The sequence below is a fragment of the Littorina saxatilis genome, linkage group LG4, assembly GCF_037325665.1.
Source record: "Littorina saxatilis isolate snail1 linkage group LG4, US_GU_Lsax_2.0, whole genome shotgun sequence".
In the NCBI taxonomy this organism is placed as follows: Eukaryota; Metazoa; Mollusca; class Gastropoda; order Littorinimorpha; family Littorinidae; genus Littorina; species Littorina saxatilis.
In genome coordinates, this window is record NC_090248.1 from 58,792,569 (window position 1) to 58,817,505 (window position 24,937).

General features: G+C 42.5%; 2 protein-coding genes across 2 annotated transcripts in view; one reads left to right on the forward strand and one right to left on the reverse strand.

Moving 5' to 3' along the window:
* Positions 1 to 7,008, forward strand: part of LOC138965218 (probable cytochrome P450 CYP44) — a 15,764-nt gene extending 8,756 nt beyond the window's left edge. Inside the window, exons 6-8 of the mRNA XM_070337346.1 lie at positions 4,911 to 4,989; positions 5,680 to 5,839; positions 6,593 to 7,008. Of these exons, the coding sequence (XP_070193447.1) occupies positions 4,911 to 4,989; positions 5,680 to 5,839; positions 6,593 to 6,744 (391 nt within the window). The 3' untranslated portion in view covers positions 6,745 to 7,008. The remainder of the gene's footprint in view (positions 1 to 4,910; positions 4,990 to 5,679; positions 5,840 to 6,592) is intronic.
* A 4,830-nt stretch (positions 7,009 to 11,838) lies between these two features.
* LOC138965220 (sodium-dependent proline transporter-like) overlaps positions 11,839 to 24,937 on the reverse strand; it is a 30,387-nt gene continuing 17,288 nt past the window's right edge. Inside the window, exons 9-17 of the mRNA XM_070337347.1 lie at positions 24,516 to 24,619; positions 23,370 to 23,494; positions 22,724 to 22,836; positions 21,887 to 22,015; positions 19,766 to 19,865; positions 19,164 to 19,264; positions 17,629 to 17,802; positions 14,911 to 15,093; positions 11,839 to 13,845 (exon numbers count right to left, since the gene is read on the reverse strand). Of these exons, the coding sequence (XP_070193448.1) occupies positions 13,732 to 13,845; positions 14,911 to 15,093; positions 17,629 to 17,802; positions 19,164 to 19,264; positions 19,766 to 19,865; positions 21,887 to 22,015; positions 22,724 to 22,836; positions 23,370 to 23,494; positions 24,516 to 24,619 (1,143 nt within the window). The 3' untranslated portion in view covers positions 11,839 to 13,731. The remainder of the gene's footprint in view (positions 13,846 to 14,910; positions 15,094 to 17,628; positions 17,803 to 19,163; positions 19,265 to 19,765; positions 19,866 to 21,886; positions 22,016 to 22,723; positions 22,837 to 23,369; positions 23,495 to 24,515; positions 24,620 to 24,937) is intronic.

Consider the following 24,937-nt stretch of genomic DNA (forward strand, 5'->3'; position numbering starts at 1 on the left):
TAGAGCAATTTTTTGATTAGTGCTTTTGTGAACAAGAAACACTTAACAAGTGGCTCTATCCCATCTCCCCCTTTCCCCTATCCCATCTCCCCCCTTTCCCTCGTCGCGATATAACCTTCGTGGTTGAAAACGACGTTAAACACCAAATAAAGAAAGAAAGATTGTTGTAAGTTTTAAACTAACTTATTACAATAATCTTTAATTCACTTCCTCATATATAGAATTGTGGACTATTCTCTTCTTTGCGTATTTCCAAAACCTGCTAGACCATGAATACAAAATTGTATACACAAAATGTACCCCAGAATTCGGCAATCGTATCAACGTACAGTATTGTAGGCTACATGCTGATTCTGAGACAGATTGCTAGTGTTGGAGTGTCAAGCTCCGTCTGGTTCCATCGACAATCTCAGTCTTTAATTATAGTGTCCGACGTTATAAGCTTTAAGGACACACACACACACACACGGCTGTCGTTCATTCATATTCTGCTAGATCTTGACCTGTCCTTGATGTCCGAAGAAATAACAAGTCGCGTAAGGCGAAAATACAATATTTAGTCAAGTAGCTGCCATTTTTCAGCAAGACCGTATACTCGTAGCATCGTCAGTCCACCGCTCATGGCAAAGGCAGTGAAATTGACAAGAAGAGCGGGGTAGTAGTTGCGCTAAGAAGGATAGCACGCTTTTCTGTACCTCTCTTTGTTTTAACTTTCTGAGCGTGTTTTTAATCCAAACATATCATATCTATATGTTTTTGGAATCAGGAACCGACAAGGAATAAGATGAACGTGTTTTTAAATTGATTTGGACAATTTAATTTTGATAATAATTTTTATATATTTAATTTTCAGAGCTTGTTTTTAATCCGAATATAACATATTTATATGTTTTTGGAATCAGCAAATGATGGAGAATAAGATAAACGTAAATTTAAAGCGTTTTGAAAATTTTTATTTTTTTTTACAATTTTTAGATTTTTAATGACCAAAGTCATTAATTAATTTTTAAGCCACCAAGCTGAAATGCAATACCGAAGTCCGGGCTTCGTCGAAGATTACTTGACCAAAATTTCAACCAATTTGGTTGAAAAATGAGGGCGTGACAGTGCCGCCTCAACTTTCACGAAAAGCCGGATATGACGTCATCAAAGACATTTATCCAAAAAATGAAAAAAACGTTCGGGGATTTTATACCCAGGAACTCTCATGTCAAATTTCATAAAGATCGGTCCAGTAGTTTCTGAATCGCTCTACACACACACACACACAGACAGACAGACAGACAGACGCACATACACCACGACCCTCGTTTCGATTCCCCCTCGATGTTAAAATATTTAGTCAAAACTTGACTAAATATAAAAATGACGAGAACTTCATGGGTCCTTATACGTAATTACTGTCTATTTGACTTATATTATTATTATTAACGAAGAAGTTTCTCCGTCGTCAACAGCAAAGTGGCTGCCCACCTTTACGCACAATCGTTCTGGTAGTAACAACTTTGGGTTCATAGTTACCCCCTTTCCCCCATCCACCGTCTCATGTCCACCACATCTAGTGAGCGGGACGTTATACTCGTTAGACTACTACTGTATTATTATTATCATTATAACGTCACTTGATATAACGTCCATGGCTTTCCAAGTAGAGTCATAATAGTGCTTTAAGAGTGCAGTATCACTTTTCTCAATTTGTCGGTTCACTGCACTTAGTGTTTACCTTTACAATTTAGCCTGAGCGACCTACTCAGCCTGTCGACAACGCCCAGTTGAAAGTGAAGCTCAGCCTCCTCGTCGTGGGCAGTTGTAGTCAGTATTCTACGGACCAAAAAACAAACAAACGTCGTAGTCTGTTCTCATCCTCTCGACCTTCTCCTACCGTCATTTCAATAATCGAGGTTTTTTTTATATGCGTGATTGAAGGACAGAAGTAGACAGATCCATTCGCACGCGCTCGCGCAGGAGTAACCATGTATGCTCGATATGAAACTTTTTTTAATTTTTTGTTTTATTAAAAACCAAGACAGGAACTCACAAAACGAATGAAATGCAACATTTTTCTTTTAATTTAAAACCTAGAACACTGAGGAACTTAAGTAAGGAACTCACAAAGCGAAATGAAATGAAACATTTTTTATTACTGACTAAAAACATAGAACAGGAACTCACAAAACGAAATGAAATAAAACATTTTTCTTTTGATTAAAAACCTCGAACAGGAACTCACAAAACGCATGCAGCAAAACAGATTATGCCTTGAACCTAGTTTTCCTGGGGCCTCTAACAACGGGAAAACGGAAAAAACTTGAATACCGTTAACACACAAAACTTGTGACACGTGTAGGGTAAATGAACATGCCTTGACAGTCGTTCACCATGCAAACGGCTGCATATGGGGATTGATATGACGTTATAACCGACATGGATGAGTGACGTTATAACTGGGTGACGTTATATTCGGTGACGTTATATCCGAGGTTAAAATAGTCTTGGCAAGAAGGATTTGAGCCGGGACCGGTGTTTGGGTGACGATATAACGGGGTGACGTTATATCCGGCGACGTTATAAACGAAGTAGACTGTACCTTTTAGACACAAAGTCAGGTTGGTTGCTCAGACTCCCGCCGAACCTCCTGGATGAAGTTTCTGTCCCACGGACATGTGTCCATTAGGGAAAGGATTTGTTGGTTCGCTATTAAACCCGCCGAACCTCGAAAACTAAAAGCTTATATACCTTCCATGACTGTCCCTGACGTCACAGCTAAGGAACCAATGAAAACGTCGCTCTGGGACCACAGAACAAAATGGGGAGGGAGGGGGGAGAGTTTCGAGGCTGCTGTCAGCCTCCATAGAAGCTACAGTTAAAATGCCTCGAAAATATACAAAAACTCCTGTACTAAGAAAACTACATCAGAACCGTTATAAAGAAAGTGGGCGTAGTCGAATGTCCATGTGGGAGTGGAGCATATAAGAATGCCCATGTGTGAATGTGTAAGTGGAGCGTATAAGAATGTGTAAGTGGAGCGTGGTCGAATGTCCATGTGTGAATGGGTAAGTTGATCGTATACGAATGTCCATGTGTGCGATGTGTAAGTGAGACATGGATGTGTTCATGTCTGAATGCGTAAGAACAATGCAAGGAATGTCCAGAGAGGTATGTGGGAGGTGTTTCTATAACCTGCCCTGTTATATAGTGCTATATGTTTTATGTAAAATCAATGTCTTGTTTGTATTATTGTTATGTACCACCCCTGAATTTCTCTATGAGATAATAAAGTATTCTTATTCTTATTCTTATTCTTAAATACATCAATAAAATGGAAATTCTACAACGCATAATTTGATACCAAACATTGGTTATCAACACTGTGAGCAAAGTGCAAAACCTCTGACTATTACCTCGCAAAATAGTCATGTCACACCAAAAACCGTATGCAGTTACAAGTTAACCACAATCAAACACAGTGTTTATTTAACAGGCTTCTCGTATGTAGATGATAAGCATACAATCTACATTCTACTAAACAAATGAATACAGAATACATGTTTATATTGAATACATGGGTAAAACTAGAAAGATTAATAGAAAAGCTACAGAAAAGAGAGAGAGAGAGAGGGGGAGAGAAAGAGAGAGAGAGAGAGAGAGAGAGAGAGAGAGAGAGAGAGAATGTGTGTGTGTGTGTATGTGTGTGTGTGTGTTCGTCTGTGTGTAACAAGTATTATTAACAAAAGCACAGCAACATAGAAGTAAAGAATCAGGTCAAACAGGAAAAGGGGGTTGGGGAGGAGGGAGGTGAGAGGTGGATGTAGAAAAGACAATGCCCTCGCTGACGGCCCTCGCGCACAAACAAAGGCGTAGGGGGTTAGTGACAGGAGAAGTGACCTAGGGTTCACATCCAGTCAGTTCAGTCGGCGCCATCGTGCCAAAGCCAATTAAATTCTACCGCAAGAGAACAATGGAAAAGGACTGTATCATACCTATTTCCAAACCATTTACTAAGGGAAAGAACAAATATGATTTTAGAGTGTGAATCTTAATTCCACACCGTTTCAATACTAACTTAGATAATATATTCTGCTCTCTACTCTTCTTCTTCACTCTATAAACTTGAAGAAGAAAATTGCATATGGAGAAAAGACAAAATATTTCTGTAGTTGCTTTTCTCCACACAGTCATACCCGTAAGATAAGGCCCATCAATGGGCGGTTCTGGTGTGGTTATGCCCCCTCTTTCTTTCGGCTGGTAACTGCCAAACTGGCGCCACCTCGCGGCAAGATCACACGAGAAAGGAAAAAAACCTTGCATTGGTCCCAAATAGCCTACCCGTTGGTAACAGTTCGTGTGTAAGTCGTGCATTTTATACGGTTAACAGACAATGGTCGGTTCTGGTGATGTTATGCCACTTCTTTCTTTCGGCTGGTAACTTGCGCCACCTCGCAGCAAGATCACAGGAGTTGTCTCGCGTTATCACCCCAGAAGCGCTCATTACCAAAATAACCAAAGGGAAGTAAGCGCTCTCAATGCAGACAAGTGTAATGGAGCAAGCGAGTGTTATACGGAACCAATCTCCCGGCACCTGAGAGAATATCTAGCATTGAAATAAACAAGTGTCTTTCATTCTCCCAACAGGTAGATATTCAATTCAGACAAACGCCAAACTTATGAATTTGTTTCTGCACAACAACGTAATCTTTCACCGAACTTGGCGATTTGGCGGTGGAGTATCGACGAATTGAAACACTTTGTTGATTAAAAACACAGGCAAGTCATATTACAAGACTTATTTTAACAAAAACAAACGTATCAGATGTCCCGGGCAAACATTTGACTGCATAGGCAATGTCGAGCGACTGTATTAGACATATTCAGATGACAACGTGCGCATTGAACCTGCACTTGTGTTTCAGAATGTTGCCCACGCCCAACGAAGTGAGTCGTATCGCGAAGAAAGACATGGTGCTCGGAGGTTACCACATACCAGCTGGGGTAAGAACATGCACTATGTAATCAGCTTAACGATAGACTTCGCTTAGCACAAACTCGCTTAAAGCAAATTTCCTTCATAACGAACTCGCTTTCCATATGGACGTATGCACACGCACGCACGCACGCACGCACGCACTCACGGACGCAAGCACGCACGCACGCACGCACGCACGCACGCACGCACGAAGCACGCGCGCGCACCCACCCACCCACACACACACACACACACACACACACACACACACACACACACACACACACACATGACAATAAAGATTATTCGTATTCGTATTCGTGTTCGTAGTTACACACACACACACACACACACACACACACACACACACACACACACACACACACACACACACATACACACACACACACACACATGACAATAAAGATTATTCGTATTCGTATTCGTGTAACTGTTCGTATTTACACACACACACACACACACACACACACACACACACACACACACACACACACACACACACACGCACGCACGCACGCACGCACGCACGCACGCACGCAAGCACACACACACATACACTCTCTCTCACACACACATACACACACACACACACACACACACACACACACACACACACACACACACACACCACTGCCTACACGGACAACATTAATAAGGTGGTATATACCTCTGAACCCTTGCCCTCTTGCCTGCAGACTTCTCTCCATCTGAACAACCTGGTACTGTTCCGGGAACCTGAGTTCTTCAGCGAGCCAGATACCTACATGCCAGAGAGATGGCTGCGGGACAGTTCGGGAGAGAAACACCATCCTTTTATTGTTATTCCTTTCAGTCACGGCCCTCGAATGTGTGTTGGTAAGATTCAGTGTTCGTCTTTTTTGTCAGTGTTCATCGGCTGCGTCCAGTTATTTCTGTTAGCACGTGTGGACTTTTACGTGTTTGCCTGTTTTCCCCCGCCATTTGGGCACTCATACTTGTGATAATCGGGTCATAGGTTCGAATCTAGGCCGGGTGGGACAGGGGTTAACTTTGTGCAATGACTCAGAGACGGCATCCATGTCTTAACAATTGTATGTTTTGTATTGTATATTGTGTCAACCTCAATCGTTTTTGTCTGTTCACAATTTTATCGTGGCCAGCTCTTGTTTGTTTGTTTGCTTAACGCCCAGCCGACCACGAAGGGCCATATCAGTGCTTTGACATATAACGTGCGCCACACACGAGACAGAAGTCGCAGCACAGGCTTCATGTCTCACCCAGTCACATTATTCTGACACCGGACCAACCAGTCCTAGCACTAACCCCATAATGCCAGACACCAGGCGGAGCAGCCACTAGATTGCCAATTTTAAAGTCTTAGGTAGCCTATGACCCGGCCGGGGTTCGAACCCACGACCTCCCGATCACGGGGCGGACGCCTTACCACTAGTGGCCAGCTGTACTTATAGTTATATTTAAATTCCTAGAAGCACAAACAAATCCTATCATTACAAACAATGCTTTGCGGTGATGGTTTTTATTGCGTAATAGACATACTATATGCGTGGTTTTGCATACTATTTTTTTTTAAAGATCTTTCATGCATACACAAACCCTTCTGTGTTTCAGGTCGACGTTTTGCAGAGCAGGATATGGCAATTCTGTTGACTCGCATTCTGCAGAATTTTCGTCTCGAGTGGCACCATCCCCCCATGGGTTTGCGATTTGTGACCTTGAACGTCCCGGACTGCCCTTCTCAGTACACATTGCTTGACCGCTGACTTTGAAGGACTGTATTGCTCAGGTTACGTGTATTACTGACGAACTTTTCAACTGCTCTTAAACGGCCCTGTCAGTCCTGCGTAATATAGCTGAGTTTAAAGTTTAGTTTTCCTTCACAGTATGTTTTAGAAACTGTAAAATAACCCGTCATGTATCCTTCATAGTAAGACCTTATCATAGTCTCAGATCATGCAGTAAAACGTTCTTTGAATTGTTTACTCTTACCTAACGCGCGAGTGTATGTGCGTGTTGTGTGTGTGTGTGTGTGTAGTGTATACGTAGTGTGTTTGTGTGTGTGCGTGTGTACGTGTGTGTGTGTGTGTGTGTGTGTGTGTGTGTGTGTGTGTGTGTGTGTGTGTGTGTGTGTGTGTGTGTGAGAGAGAGAAAGAAAGAGATAGAGGTCAATTTTCATTAGTTAAAAACCAGAGTACGCCGACTTTCTTGCACAGTTATTTTGGAAATATGCTTAATCGTTTTAGAATATTAGTTTCCTTTTATCTTAACTATTCTGTTTGGAATGTACAAGCTCATTTTAAAATATTTTATCTCATTGAAAATAATTGTTTTAGCTGGATATGTCATCCGTCGTGTATTTTAATATGCTTTGTCTGTTCAATTGTCTTCAAAATAAAGAAACACGTTCACTCAGGCAGTCAGTGCAACATCTCTCACAAACATTGAATAAATGACACAATTCATAATACAAACATGTTTTAATTTGTCATGACAATTGCTTCGTAATAATTTGTCGACATGTCCAAAAAGAACTGACTTGACCAAAAAGAAACAAATTCAATAACATTTCGACTGTACAAACGGTTTTATTATTTGAGTAATGGCGACACTGCAAAATATATAATTGATAGTCTGTCCCCCGTGTATTCAAAGAACGTACTTGTTACACAATTAAGTAAAATAGCTATCACTATCGTAAGAATCAAAATAATTAAAAAAATTAGATTTGTTCAATGCAGTACTCTGGTTTATGCATTACTTTATTATTATCTGGATTACTTTGGTTAATCTTTTAAGTCACACTTGGATAGCTTTGCCGTTTATCACGATTATTACAGAGAGGTTACTGTTCATTTTATGGTTAAACGTTTACTTCCGATTTAACAATAGGCTTCTTGGAGAAACTAGGAGAACTGGCGATCTGATCCATCAGTTTCGTGCTCGAAAACAGAAATACAATTTGGACGAAAAGAAGATAAGAAAGAAAACAAGGAAATAAAAACTAAACTATCCTTTTCTTTATTTGGTGTTTAACGTCGTTTCCAACCACGAAGGTTATATCGCGACGGGGAAAGGGGGAAGATGGGATAGAGCCACTTGTCAATTGTTTCTTGTTCACAAAAGCACTAATCAAAAATTTGCTCCAGGGGCTTGCAACGTAGTACAATGTATGACCTTACTGGGAGAATGCAAGTTTCCAGTACAAAGGACTTAACATTTCTTACATACTGCTTGACTAAAATCTTTACAAACATTGACTATATTCTATACAAGAAACATTTAACAAGGGTAAAAGGAGAAACAGAATCCGTTAGTCGCCTCTTACGACATGCTGGGGAGCATCGGGTAAATTCTTCCCCCTAACCCGCGGGGGGTACTAAACTATCCACAAAAATCTAAATAACAAAGTAAGTGACTGTGGTGAGATAAACAAAGTTCAAAACCAAAAGTATTCTGTATCGGTGAGTACAGAATTATTTTGTTTTTCAACTTTAAACTATCCACGCAATAATAAGCATATTTCACGAGTAAATCTCAACAATCTTTATGCATGTCTCTCAATGTTATGTTGAAAGGCGCACTATTCCCGTGTAAACAGGTCGGCTCACAATCTTTATGCATGTCTCTCAATGTTATGTTGAAAGGCGCACTATTCCCGTGTAAACAGGTCGGCTCACAATCTTTATGCATGGCTCTCAATGTTATGTTGAAAGGCGCACTATTCCCGTGTAAACAGCTCGGCTCACAATCTTTATGCATGTCTCTCAATGTTATGTTGAAAGGCGCACTATTCCCGCGTAAACAGCTCGGCTCACAATCTTTATGCATGTCTCTCAATGTTATGTTGAAAGGCGCACTATTCCCGTGTAAACAGCTCGGCTCACAATCTTTATGCATGTCTCTCAATGTTATGTTGAAAGGCGCACTATTCCCGTGTAAACAGGTCGGCTCACAATCTTTATGCATGTCTCTCAATGTTATGTTGAAAGGCGCACTATTCCCGTGTAAACAGCTCGGCTCACAATCTTTATGCATGTCTCTCAATGTTATGTTGAAAGGCGCACTATTCCCGTGTAAACAGCTCGGCTCACAATCTTTATGCATGTCTCTCAATGTTATGTTGAAAGGCGCACTATTCCCGTGTAAACAGGTCGGCTCACAATCTTTATGCATGTCTCTCAATGTTATGTTGAAAGGCGCACTATTCCCGTGTAAACAGGTCGGCTCACAATCTCAGATCTGGCCAGGCTTTTACATGCAATTAGACCTTTACATGCAATTAGACCTTTACATGCAATTAGACCACCCCTCCAATCAATAGCCCGAGTGCTCTCTGTTTGTTTGTTTGTTTGTTTTGCTTAACGCCCAGCCGACCACGAAGGGCCATATCAGGGCGGTGCTGCTTTGACATAATAACGTGCGCCACACACAAGACAGAAGTCGCAGCACAGGCTTCGTGTCTCACCCAGTCACATTATTCTGACACCGGACCAACCAGTCCTAGCACTAACCCCATAATGCCAGACGCCAGGCGGAGCAGCCACTAGATTGCCAATTTTAAAGTCTTAGGTATGACCCGGCCGGGGTTCGAACCCACGACCTCCCGATCACGGGGCGGACGCCTTACCACCAGTGGTCTCTGTGCTCAGTGGGAATTTGTTAATAAATAAATTTTTACAAATTAATTCATATAAAAATCAAAATGTACTGGTGGTGTTGAGGCAAACGATGTTAAAAAACAAAAGAGATCTTTACTCGCCATAACAAGGACATCACAAATCTGGTGTCAATGAAACTAATTCATTATAAAATTCTAACTCGCCACAGCAAGCCGTTAGAGTGTTGAATTTTGATATATTTGCCAGATCGGAGATGGTGGGCCGAACTGTTTTCATGAGAAGGAGTGTGCCTTTTAATGTAAAACGACAGACGCAAACATGTCTGTCGGAAATAAGAAAGAAATATTTTCACAAATACCATTGCACTATCTACAGAACACACATCGCCATTCTTTGCAGTACAGAAACTCGCTGCTCTTTGAGATATTAAATCCCTTTTAGAAAAGGAACAGTTTATACATGTATACATTTGTTAAAAAACGGTTTACAGTGAAATGTACTGATGATTAAAGGCACAGTAAGCCTCCCGTAAACCATCACAGAGCTCCCCGAGCGTCTAAATACAGTACAAGCATACTTCCATTTGAACGCTCACCGAACGGGAACATCCTGGCTGCTTTCTGTCGAGCGTGAGACATTTTCAAAGAATTTATTTTCGTAGACTTGTTCCGTTAACAACAACGGCGCCTCGTTTTTGCGCTAGACCTAACTTTTAAAATCTGAATAATAAATTGACAGCTTGTTACACAAACATTCTTTAATCATAAAAGAATTCGTTTTTCATCAAGACAAGATCAGAACAATTCGAAGTTGTGAAAGTTTAAAAAAAGAAAAGCCCGGAAGCAGGGTCACGCAAGGGTCGTAGCAGACGACGGCCGGTTTATCAGTGCAAATCGCCATTCCTCTCAACAGTCAAAAGCCATCGCTAGAGTTCTTGTGAACCACAGCCGTTGTTTCGTGCATAAAAAAAACGTGCTATTGTAGATAAGCTCACGTCGAGTCGCATTCAAATGACTAACTATGACGACTGCATTGTGAAAAGGGAAAACTGGATCACACGGGTTCACGACGGCTCAGGGGTAAGATAAACCACGCAAAAATAAATTCTTTGAAAATTGTTCGCTCTTTACGGAGGGCACCTAGGATGTTCTCAATTGGTGAGTGTTTAAATGAAATGGTGTTTGTACTGTGTGTAAAAGCCTGACCGTATCTGTGATGGTTTACGGGAGGCTTACTCTGCCTTTAACCATTATATTTTACAATAAATATAAAACTTCCAGAAACGAAGGAATGAAAAGTGATATAAAACCACACTATTCATTCTTCTTTATTATCAGGCATTATAACTAGTACACACGAAAGACATCGTATTTTTTAATGCTGGTACTTTAGTCGATAGTAAAAAGACACACGATACACTTAACTGTATATTACGCTCAAATATATATATTCTTATGTAACTTGTTGGTAACATTTTATGAGCAGTTTATTGCCCTTTCCGGATAAGAAATAACAAACACATTTATAACGCGTACAGTAAAACACATGATATGTGACCAGCTCAAAATACATTGGACTGAGATTCCTTGACAGTGATGAGTTGCACTGGTATATCCACGAGCAATTGACGACGACGAAGAAGAAAAACTGAGCTAACTGTAATGTACAGTCGTGCACGGACTGGGTGGCCGAGTGGTAACGCACTTGCGCTCGGAAGCGAGAGGTTGCGAGTTCGACCCTGGGTCAGGGCGTTAGCAATTTTCTCCACCCTTTCTTAACCTAGGTGGTGGGTTCAAGTGCTAGTCTTTCGGATGAGACGAAAAACCGAGGTCCCTTCGTGTACACTACATTGGGGTGTGCACGTTAAAGATCCCACGATTGACAAAAGGGTCTTTCCTGGCAAAATTGTATAGGCATAGATAAAAATGTCCACCAAAATACCCGTGTGACTTGGAATAATAGTCCGTGACAAAGTAGGATATGCGCCGAAATGGCTGCAATCTGCTGGCCGATGTGAATGCGTGATGTATTGTGTAAAAAAAAATTCCATCTCACACGGCATAAATAAATCCCTGCGCCTTGAATATGTGCGCGATATAAATTGCATAAAAAAAAATATAAAAATAAATAAATTCCTGCGCTTAGAACTGTACCCACGGAATACGCGCGATATAACTTATAAGCCTTTCTTTCTTTCTTTATTTGGTGTTTAACGTCGTTTTCAACCACGAAGGTTATATCGCGACGAGATATAAGCCTCATATTGATTGATTGATTGACGTCGATGTATCAATTGTCTGTAAAAAAAACACCTTTCGTCGGGTACAGAAAAAACCCCATTTATTCATTTATTAAACGCTGTTCTCTCCAAAACTGAGCAGTTCTCACAAGATTGTCAAATGCTCCTGTCGCATAAAAACACAAAAACTAAAAACAAAAAATAATTAAATATTCTTCAAAATTGTTAAATGTGAAAAATAACATTTGCGGTAAAAGTGCATGACTATAAAAGGAATCAGTCTGTGCGGGATTCTGTCATAGGTCAAATTGTCATGATACCCAAAAGGTGTCAGGTTGCAAATACAACGTAATACTGCGTAAAAACCTTCAATAAAAGTTGCTTGCGGTAGTTACTTCTTCTTATTTTGTACACCACGAGAAAAATCTGAAAAAAAAGTAGGCGATTCTCTCTCTTACGAAAATCCTTCTGAGCAAGCGAATGCACGTTGAATTCGCCGAATTGACACGCCACAAATCAACGTTGTAACAACAACAATTATAGGAACGGTAACATGTGTTAAAAACCGGGATTGTATAGAAGGGTTAATCGTGAAAACATGATACAAGATCATTTCATGTTAACATTGATGTCATGGAAAGCAATAACAATATAACAACCAACAAACTGACAACAACGCCAACAATAGTAACGTCAACAAAACGTAAATCTTGACTCAGTAACGATAAGTGTTAATGGAAACGTGCACATGACAGGAAGATAAGACTTCTTGCATGCAAAACACCGAGCAGCCTTGAAATGTCCATGTGTGGCAACATGACGTACGGCTTGCTTGCCAACAATAAGGCAAGGACGACAACCACACCGTGGTCGTTTAGCGCAAGCAACGATGATGGGAAATAACTCTGTCAGCTTTTTTTTCAGCGCTGTAGGAGAGTTGCGTTCCTTGAAGCTGAGGTGTAAATTAATGCACGTTTGAGTTTTAATGTGTGGCATTGAGCAAAAGTTCGGGAGAGAAACCTCATAATAATAATAATAATAATAACTGGACATTTTTAATTGCCTAACCTATGGCTCTAGGCCCTTTACAAAAGAACATATACAGAATAGAACAATTAATCATCCTTTCATTGTTCTTCCTTTCAATTGGATATTGGTCTGTGTTAGGGTAGTTTAATTCTCATCAAACGTGCGTGATTGCAGTATGGGACAGTTACACAGATGTGCGTTCAGCAGGTTTTACGTTCAGTGGGTTTAAAACAGGATTATGCTTGAGTATGGATCAAAATGTCTCTGTTGTACACATGTGACGGTACTGCAAGTGAGTTAAACTTTTGTCAACACCAAAACAGTGCCGTAGCACAGCTCCTAAAAGTGGTCCGGCCATAAAAAAAATAAAAAGGTACTTTTCCCGGGAAACGAAAAACGTGAACTAAGGTAGATAACTCAGATGTCTCTTCAGTGCAAAACGCGATGGCTCAGTGGATCAGTAATGCGTCTCAGTCGGTGCATACGCAGTTTGCCTTTTAGTTTTACTTTAGATTTAGATCTATAGTCTTCACTTGTGAATGTCAATTAGTGACAATTTCTCGCTTAACGCTGTCATTGTGCGATCTAAGTCACGACCCCTCCTTCCTCCTAACACAGCGCTGAAGCTTATGAAGACGATTTTTTTTTTTTTTAACAAAAAACTGGTCCGGCCATGGCCGGAGTGGCCGGTAGGGCTGCTACGGCCCTGCAAAAGACCCGATTGCACAGTCGTCCATGGATCTGCCGATCTAGGTCGGTGCAAGTGCAAAATAGTTGAACTTTGAGCGAAATAAAGTTTTGTTTAACCCACAACACCTGATGGCACAGTCGTCCATGGATCTGTTGTAGGTTGCTGCGGAACATCAAACGTTGGATTCCCGGTGGAGAGAAGAGTTACTGGTCCTGGCTGATATGCTGGAAAAGTCGGAGATCATGGAATGTGGTCTTGCTCCCAGGGATGTGCGGCTCATGTACGCCTGTAGAACAGATGTAGAGATACAGTCACAGAAACATAACTATGCACAGTCACAGAGACATAACTATGCACAGTCACAGAGACATAACTATGCACAGTCACAGAGACATAACTATGCACAGTCACAGAGATATAACTATGCACAGTCACAGAGACATAACTATGCACAGTCACAGAGACATAACTATGCACAGTCACAGAGACATAACTATGCACAGTCACAGACGTAACTATGCACAGTCACAGAGACATAACTATGCACAGTCACAGAGACATAACTATGCACAGTCACAGACATAACTATGCACAGTCACAGAGACATAACTATGCACAGTCACAGACATAACTATACACAGTCACAGAGACATAACTATGCACAGTCACAGACATAACTATGCACAGTCACAGAGACATAACTATGCACAGTCACAGAGACATAACTATGCACAGTCACAGAGACATAACTATGCACAGTCACAGAGACATAACTATGCACAGTCACAGAGACATAACTATGCACAGTCACAGAGACATAACTATGCACAGAACAACACATAGACACACGCACAGAAAGGGACAGAGATACACAGGCACAGGTGCACACGACGGCACCACGCAAAATCACTGTTTTATCAAATCAATCTCTTCTCTTTCCTACTACATTTCCGCCTGAGAAAAAGTGCCACACACTGAATATGTCAACCCTGTAGAAGGCCTATACACAGTCACTTACCGGTGTGTCAGAAACAGAACGACTACCAAACGCTTAGTTACGAAACACGATGTTGTTGTAAACCGGACTATTGAACACAGAATGACATAGCGGACTATTGAACACATAATGACATAGCAGACTATTGAACACAGAATGAGATAGCGGACTATTGAACACAGAATGACATAGCGGACTATTGAACACAGAATGACATAGCGGATTATTGAACACAGAATGACATAGCGGACTATTGAACACAGAATGACACACCGGACTATTGAACACAGAATGACACACCGGACTATTGAACACAGAATGACACACCGGACTATTGAACACAGAATGACATACCGGACTTTTAGACACAGAGTGCGTGTCGGGCACAAAGGCCTTGTTGACATAGGCACTGCCCTTGTCGGCAGCCCGCCTGCTGAAGGGATCCACCTCGAAGTCCTCAACGTAGGTGACCAGCTCGCGGTACTTGGGCAGCGCGGGCCCCCACAGGTCCGTCGGCGTGGTGAGAAAGCGAACTTTCTGTTGGGCGTAAAGGTTAAATGTCAAGATGCTGAATGCACAGGGATCAAGGACCCATGCAAATTTGTAGCAGGTGTTATAAGCAAACTAACCTGTTCGCATTTTGTAATGTTGCCCCCCCCCCCCCCCCCACACACACACAGACTTTGAGTCATTGAGACTCTATCTTGTTGTCATGGCCCTTGTCCTGACAAGCGCACAGACTGTTCCATAACCCCCGCGGGTTAGGGGGAAGAATTTACCCGATGCTCCCCAGCATGTCGTAAGAGGCGACTAACGGATTCTGTTTCTCCTTTTACCCTTGTTAAGTGTTTCTTGTAGAGAATATAGTCAATTTTTGTAAAGATTTTAGTCAAGCAGTATGTAAGAAATGTTAAGTCCTTTGTACTGGAAACTTGCATTCTCCCAGTAAGGTCATATATTGTACTACGTTGCAAGCCCCTGGAGCAAATTTTTGATTAGTGCTTTTGTGAACAAGAAACAATTGACAAGTGGCTCTATCCCATCTCCCCCCTTTCTCCGTCGCGATATAACCTTCGTGGTTGAAAACGACGTTAAACACCAAATAAAGAAAAGACTGTTCCATGTGGAAATACAAAATACTCTGGGATTCACAAAATAAAAAGGAAAATAAGACATTTGTCCGCAAGTAAAAAGAATGGATATGCGAGCAATAAAAAGTTGGTCTAACTCGACCTGTCCGAAGAGTAGGGGAAGGGCTCCTAATATGGACCGGCTCCTAATATGGACCACCACCAACTAACGGCGCTAGAGCGCTCAAAAAAGTGTTATTCGCTGTATTCACCCTCTTTGGATAACTTGCACATGTCAAAACAGTTGCAGAAACACAAATCTCAAAACCGTTAGGCTTTTTCTCTTTTTTCACTTTTGGCAGCGTTCGCTCTAAATTTGCCGCCTAAAACAGACTCGTTTCTGTCTACAGCCAAAGCTTTTATCAAACAGAAATGGCTATATATGACAGCTAAAACCGTATTTGTTACATTTTAGCAGTGTTGACCCCGAATTTTTACTGCAAAGAAAAAATAATAGCAAAATCTCAAAGTATGTGCGAGTCCCCTAATATGGACCACCTTCAACAAATCGAAGAAAATAAAAGCTAAAGGCTATTTTCATTAATTCATTAAGAAGCTTGCTGGTAATAACCTATAACTAGACCTCGAGATTTAAAAAAAATGCAACGAAAAGTCTTCTTTTCGTGGAAGTTGATAATTTCACTTATTTTCACTCTGTTTTTGATAAGCTTTTTTAGTTTCCTGGTGTGCTTCAAATAATGCTCTCATCAACCCGAAACAGATAAATATAGAGCATATTTTAATTAGGCTGACTTGTACACTAAGTTGTATCATGTTATTTTGAAAGATAGGGGGCTTTTTACAGTGATTCGTGAAGGCCGCTTCACTGGTCCATATTAGGCGCCCAGGCTCCTAATATGGACCCTTTGTGATTTTTTTCTGTATTTAATTTTTGCTGAATGTGTATCAAAGCTATTTTACTCTAATTAGGCCTAACGGTTCACCTAAGAAAGAAGGACTACCAAACACAAAATGAAACTTCTTTGCACGAAAACAAGCTAGTTATCAGCAATAAACAAAAAGTGGTCCATATTAGGGGCCCTTCCCCTACAACTGATCCAAACACGCGCAGAAAAAGCACGCCACAGTGAAACGTCTTTTCGCTCGTGTTTAGGCTACTTGTGATATCGTTATCTAAACAATCACAGTGCACTCCAGGAATTATAGAGCAAACAGACGATCTCCGGAAATAACTGGTCCGTCGGGTTTGTATGGGTTGTGAAAGAGTTAATACCCTTGATTTTAGTGAGGCAAGCTTTCTACGTGCTTTTTGACCACGTGTTTTAGACACACCCCTCGCGAGAGACTCGCCAATAATGTCACGTGGGAACATTTGGCTCACTAAAAGCAAGAGTAGTCACTCTTTCACAGCACACCCGACAGAGTTATTTGAGAACATCGTCTATTTGGAAAATAATGTTTATACCACATGGGTGAGAGAGACCAGTCATGAGATAACAATATCGTTCAAACCGCACGTGTGTATACATGTCAATAAGGTCGTGTCGAACTAGTCTGACAGGGTCCTACTTTTCCACTGCTTATGATGCCAAAGTCACCGAGACAAACGTCCTGATGGAAACACTTTCGCGCCTGCTCTTTCGCCTGGAAGAAGTTTTAGAACTTACACGTCACGCTGATGTTTCTTTGCTTTGACGTCAAAGATTGCACGAGACTTTGTAATCTGAAATCGAGGTTTTAAAAGAAGTGTCTTCAATTTGGACGCCTCGACTGCGGGACGTTTTGACACGTAAGTACAGTATGTAGGATATAGAGAATACTACATGGCTTGCTGTGTCGTACCAGACTTACACGAGTTTCTTTTTTAAATATTGAACTGCGAGCGAAAGCGAGCTTTTCAATATTTGATAAAGCAGCTCATGTAAATCTGGTACGACACAGCAAGCCATGTAGTATTCTCTAGTTTCGTCGTGACACTGACCCCCAGCAAGGTCTTGGCCTCGCGCTCTCGGTTGATCTTGTAGAGCATGACAATGGGAATGAAAATGAGGGAGAAAGCCGCCATCAGCCACCCTAGGGCGTCCGCCCACCCCGGGTACTCGTAGTCCCCGTATGTCGACGGTTGGTAGTCCACGAACATAAAGATGAAGATGAACTGAAATAGTGAAAAGTTCAAGTTTTGTTACAGGTTAGTATCTTTTGATTAAGCTTACCCAGAGTTATTAGTGACACATGTAAATGTCACGATCAATCTCATATAATACTGTCCTTGCCCTTTATTCCCACTCCGTCTGATTGTCATTACAGCGCAACAATTAGTGTGGCCTTTCTCTCTGCCTCTGTGTGTGTGTCTCTCTCTCTCTCTCTCTCTCTCTCTCTCTCTCTCTCTCTCTCTCTCTCTCTCTCTCTCTCTCTCTCTCTCTCTTTCTCTCTCACACTCTCTCTCTCTCTCACTCTCTATCTCTCTATCTCTCTTTTTCTTTCTCTCTTTCTCTAAATACTCTCATATTTTACCCTTTTATCTCTATCCCTTCATCCCCTGCTCTTCCTCTCTCTTTTTCTCCTTTCTCTATCTCTCTCTCTCTCTCTCTCTCTCTCTCTCTCTCTCTCTCTCTCTCTCTCTCTCTCTCTGTCAAGTATCAGCCTTTTTGAAATTTCCCTTCTTCCTCCTTCATTTGCAATAGTTACTGTTAATAATAGCTTTGTGCAGCCTTGGTAACCTTTGATAACAACCACAAGAAATCACACCTTAGATACTCTTGCTACACGTTTATAGAACTGTATAGCCTTGAAAAACCAACCAACAAATACAAAGTACAACGAGAGAAAAAAAAACCCCACCAATTAAACATCTCAAACGAAATGACGCAGAGCACTGTTAAGAGATCAAATAACTAAGGGGAAGTAAGCGCTCTAAATGCATACGTACGACATGACTGTATTGTTTGAGTGAATCCGGATAACTCTCGCTTACTCCTTTACACGTGTCGGATGCATTTAGAGCGCTTACGTTCCTTTGGGTATTTGATCCCCAATTAAACAATAAAACAAACAATCAAGCAAACACACAAACACAAAATCCATGCACTCGAGTCACCGGCGGGAATGTAGCTCAGTCGGTAGCGCGCTGGATTTGTATCCAGTTGGCCGCTGTCAGCGTGAGTTCGTCCCCACGTTCGGCGAGAGATTTATTTCTCAGAGTCAACTTTGTGTGCTGACTCAGTCTCCTCGGTGTCCGAACACCCCCCCCCCCCCCCCCCCGTGTGTACATGCAAGCACAAGACCAAGTGCGCAAGAAAAAGATCCTGTAATCCATGTCAGAGTTCGGTGGGTTAAATAGAAACACAAAAATACCCAGCATTCTTCCTCCGAAAACGGCGTAGGCCCTATGGCTGCCTAAATGGTGGGGTAAAAACGGTCATACACGTAAAATTCCACTCGTGAAAAAAACACGAGTGTACGTGGGAGTTTCAGCCCACGAACGCAGAAGAAGAAGAAGAAGAAGAATGCACTGACCACAATGGTGAGAGGACTGAGGACCATCCACGTGACTTTCCAGTAAATAAACATGGTACTTCCGATCATGATGTTAATGTCTTGACAAAACCGGTTACAACCTGAGAAAAAAAACACCATCATGAAATAATGGCCCTGTTCCAAGTACATCGAGAGAAGGCTCTAAACGACGAAAGCTAAGACACTAAAATTGATTCAGGCTAAACAGGTGAGTAAGTGTGTCTTTTGTAATGCTGACTATTGTTTAACACTTACTAGTTTGCCGTTGATAGAATACTATGCCAGAGTATGCCGCAACAAAGAAACAAACCAAGAAATAAATAAGTTGTTCGGCTCAGCGGATAGGAATGCCGACAGAGAAGACTGGGGGTGGGAGGGGAGTAGCCTAGGTAGTGAGAGAAGAAGAATGCAGGAGTGTGCGTATCTCAAGAAAACTTCCTAAATTCAGACTTCAAACTGTAGAGTCAACAGTAAAAACAAAAAACACTTTCAAGAGGAGATCGCTTTGATTTCTCGCCGTGCAGCTATACAGCATATGCATTATTCATGACTGATAATATTTGAAAGTTTAGCCAAACAATTCTATATATTCTTGATCTTACCGTACACCCATATAACCGCGACGATTTCAAAGAAGCCGATCAAGATGAGGGTCATACCCCCCACGTAGTTATCCATCAGTTGTAACAGGTACATTCCGCCCTGCAAAGTACACACGCAATCATAGTTATGTTCATACATACATACATACAAAGAGACATACGCAAGCAAAGTCACAAGTCACAAGAACACACAAGAAGAACACACAAGAAGAACACACAAGAAGAACACACACACACACACACGCACACACGCACGCACGCACGCACGCACGCACGCACGCACGCACACACACGCGTCCGTGACCATTTAACTACAATAACATAAACAGGGTTCCATTTTAAACCGTTCGGTAGTGATCGTGGATTGACGCCCTCCCAAAGCCTACTTTTGTCGGGCGTCAATCCACGATCATCATCACGAAGTTTCAAATGGAAGCCTTTCAATGTGTAAGCCCTCTTGCATGCTGAAAACATCTCACTCTATTGGTCGGTGATGGTGCGATTGTTTTCTCCATTGCTTCGCTGGATCTGTGTGTTATTTCACCGTTGAAGTCGGCCGGCAAGCTTTTGCGCTAGCAACCAGTGCTTTTTAGATCAACACCTTTGCTGAGCGCAGCTACATCTACTTTGGTCCCAACCACCTTTTCGAGCTACATCTACTTTGGCCCCAACCTCCTTTCCGAGCTACATCTACTTTGGCCACAACCTTCTTTCTGAGCTTCATCTACTTTGGCCCCAACCTTCTTTCTGAGCTACATCTACTGTGGCCCCAACCTTCTTTCTGAGCTACATCTACTTTGGCCCCAACCTTCTTTCTGAGCTACATCTACTGTGACCCCAACCTTCTTTCTGAGCTACATCTACTGTGACCCCAACCTTCTTTCTGAGCTACATCTACTGTGGCCCCAACCTTCTTTCTGAGCTACATCTACTGTGACCCCAACCTTCTTTCTGAGCTACATCTACTGTGACCCCAACCTTCTTTCTGAGCTACATCTACTGTGGCCCCAACCTTCTTTCTGAGCTACATCTACTGTGGCCCCAACCTTCTTTCTGAGCTACATCTACTGTGGCCCCAACCTTCTTTCTGAGCTACATCTACTGTGGCCCCAACCTTCTTTCTGAGCTACATCTACTGTGGCCCCAACCTTCTTTCTGAGCTACATCTACTTTTGCCCCAACCTTCTTTCTGAGCTACATCTACTTTGGCCCCAACCTCCTTTCTGAGCTACATCTACTTTGGCCCCAACCTCCTTTCTGAGCTACATCTACTTTGGCCCCAACCTCCTTTCTGAGCTTCATCTACTTTGGCCCCAACCTCCTTTCTGAGCTACATCTACTTTGGCCCCAACCTCCTTTCTGAGCTACATCTACTTTGGGCCCAACCTCCTTTCTGAGCTACATCTACTTTGGTCCCAACCTCCTTTCTGAGCTACATCTACTTTGGGCCCAACCTCCTTTCTGAGCTACATCTACTTTGGCCCCAACCTCCTTTCCGAGGATGATCCCGTGTGCTTACACAAGACTTGGCTCACGAATACAGTCTGAAATCAGTACCTACGGTGTGCACGATAACGGAAATTGAGTGCGTCCCTGGACCCGATCTTTTTAGCCTGAGTGCGTCCCGGGACCCCCTGAATGACTTGCCGGGAGCCCTGCCTAGGATCTTTTAGTGAACTCTAAACTTAAGTCTCATATATGAGAGTAACAAATCTGATCATCGTCGTAGACATTTCGTTGGTGGCAACATACCACCTGATATAAAGCAGAATATATGGAAAGGTGAATGTTTTAAGCCTGTCCTCAATTGGACGAAGTCGACTTCGCGAAACTTCCGGAACGAGAATTCGTCTCTTAATGAACTACTTTCAGCAAAGCTTCGCGAAGTCTAAGGGAATGCACTCTGCTCTTTCGAGTGTGATTTCTACGTCCATCTTGAATCAAAAAGCACTCTTCTTTAAAAAAAACCCCACCAAAACAACTTCGTCACAGCGACGACGCAACTTCGCATGTTAAAACCTGCGAAGCGATGAAGTTGACAAAGTACTGCGGGTTTTTGGTATAAAAACTTCGCAAAGCTTCGCGTAGTCGACTTCGAGCTCAATTAAGGACGGGCTTTACCGGGCATGCGAGGGGAAGACCAAGCAGGAAGAAGATACAGCAGATGATGAAGACGACGAGTGTTTTGCGAGGCCGGAGATGAGGGTACTGGTCCAGCACTCCCGACAGAACCGTCTCCAGCATCGCAAACTGTTAAAAAATAAAGCACACACGTATTATCATTGCTTGCTTTACTACAATATACTTGTAGAGAGGAACTCCCCTTGTAAGTCACCCAATCATCTGAGAAAATCAGGTCTGTCAAAGGGGGAGGTACAGTTAGAGGCTATGAACAAAACAACTTAAAAAAAAAGCAAGATCTTAAGAAGGAGCAAATCTTAAATGGGGGGGGGGGGGGGGGGGGCCTAGAGAGAGAGCAAGAGAGAGAGAGAGAGACAGAGAGACAGAGAGAGACAGAGAGAGAGGGAGAGACAGAGAGAGAGACAGAGACAGAGACAGAGAGAAAGAGAGAGAGACAGAGACAGAGAGAGAGAGAGAGAGAGAGACAGACAGACAGACAGACTCCCTCCTTTTTAAGACCTTGTTTTCTCAGACTTTCTATTCATAACCTCGGTAAAAGTACCCCCATTTTAAGACTCCCTCCTTTTTAAGACCTGATTTTCTCAGATTTGTGGAGGTCTTAAACGACAGACACAGAGAGAAAGAGGGAGAGGGAGAGGGAGAGGGAGAGGGAGAGGGAGAGCTAGGGAGAGGGAGAGAGAGAGAGACAGAGAGAGAGGGAGATCTCGTGCGTATGTATTGGTGCGTATGTGTGTGTCTTTGTCAACGTATGAGTGCGACTGAGCTTGCGTGCATGGTTGCAGGTAAATATGCACACAGACGCACATTGACACCTACCTGGCTGTCGAGACCCAGTGTCAACAACATGACGAAGAAGAGCAGTGCCCACAGCGTGGAGGGAGGGAGACTGGACACAGCCTCTGGGTACACGATGAACGCCAGTCCTGCTCCTGTGTGCACAAAGTACAAGTTGGCGAAAAAACAAGAATACGGAAAAAATAGGATAGACGGTTAGAAGCTTTTTAATCCAATACTTGCTGGATCAGTTTCTGGTTCGAACTAAAAAGAGCTACGTTTACTTTGTGGGAAGCGTATATTACAAAGCAGTTGCATGTTTAGATTTAATAGATCAAAAGTGTTTTCAGTGGTAACTAAAAATTGCAACAAACAATTCGAATGATGTTCTTCTTCTATTTTGTAAAGCTTCAAGCCTCAAAATTAGTGTTTATTTCAAATAAACACTTCTTCTTCTCCTTCTGCGTTCCCGTTGCCATGCTAGACTGTCAAGGTTGTTGATGTGATGAAGTCTGCAGTTCGCCGCAGGGACTCCGATGGGCCCCACAGTTTCTACTTCAGGTCCACCAACTCGGCCGCATCTATCATAAGCTTCTCGAATTCAATACACATTTCTCGGTGCTTCCAGACAGGGCTTTTTTTCCCCATGGTACACGTTTTTCAAAAAGTCTGACCGAATGAAACTCACCATCCTTGACGACATTTTTGACCTCCACGTTCAGCTGCCCCGCCATGTAGCCCAGGAAAGAGAAGATGACGAACCCCCCGAACACACACGTCACGGCGTCGCCAACAGCAACGATCAGCGAGTCTCTGTGATGCCAAGAGAAAGAGGTTAGTTGGGTATTATTGCTTATCGTCTCTTCATCATGTTATTGCTATTGGAGACTGATGCAAGTTTGTTTCCTTTTACAGTTCACATGGTAACTTCCATGCTTAAAACTATTTACAATCGGGTCTATCACCGTAAAAGGAAGGTTCTAAAACTTCACTGCTTTAACATTTTGTACTTCAAATCTTGTTGCAAATCTTGATATCTTTTAAACTTTAAAAAAAAACTTGTCCGGGGGAACATCCCGGACAAGAGAAAGAGAGAGAGAGAGAGAGAGAGAGAGAGAGAGAGAGAGAGAGAGAGAGAGAGAGAGAGAGAGAGAGAGAGAGAGAGAGAGAGAGAGAGAGAGAGAGATTGACGATTAGGGGTAGAGAGTGACCAAGCCTCAAAGTAAAGGGAACACAGACAGACTGATAGACAGACACACAGAGACTACACTAACGCAAGTACGTAAGGCAGACACGCAGACACGATCACCCCCCTCCCCCCCCCCCCCCCACACACGCGCCCACTTAATTCCCCACCAGAAATACATAGAAGCTCACAGACATGCACCCCACCCCCTCCACACACACAGTGACACAGAAACACCCACACTTGTCCACCCCACCCCCTCCACACACACACAGTGACACATAGAAACACCCACACTTGTCCACCCCACCCCCTCCACACACACACAGTGACACATAGAAACACCCACACTTGTCCACCCCACCCCCTCCACACACACACAGAGACACATAGAAACACCCACACTTGTCCACCCCACCCCCTCCACACACACACAGTGACACATAGAAACACCCACACTTGTCCACCCCACCCCCTCCACACACACACAGTGACACATAGAAACACCCACACTTGTCCGCACCAACCCAACAGGGAAACAATCGACTCCCCTCAGTAGTCTTGTACTCCCCCTCCACCAAAACCCAAACAACAACAACAACAACAACAACAACAACAACAACAACAACAACAACAACAGTTGTTTACCTCAATATGTTGTTGTGGAAACGATTGTAGCTTGAAAGCGTTATAAGCCCACCACCGGCAATGGACATGGAAAAGAAGATTTGATTGGCTGCATCCTTCCACACCTGACAGAAAATCACCTTCCTTGAAAAAAAGCCTAGTTAGACTTTGATCACCAGATCCGTCTATTTACCATGGAACCCCCCTTTTAAGACCCCCCATTCTAAGACTCGATCCCTCCTTTTTAAGACCTTGTTTTCTCAGACTTTGTGGAGGTCTTACAAGGGGGGTTCCACTGTATTTCTTGAAAAACACCATATTTACTGACAGCGAAAATGACTGTGTTAGCAAGTTCAAGTTCAAGTTTTATTGGTCCATAACCCATGGGGGCATTTTGAACAATAAATACAATCAATACAATCATGATATATGCTAATATAATA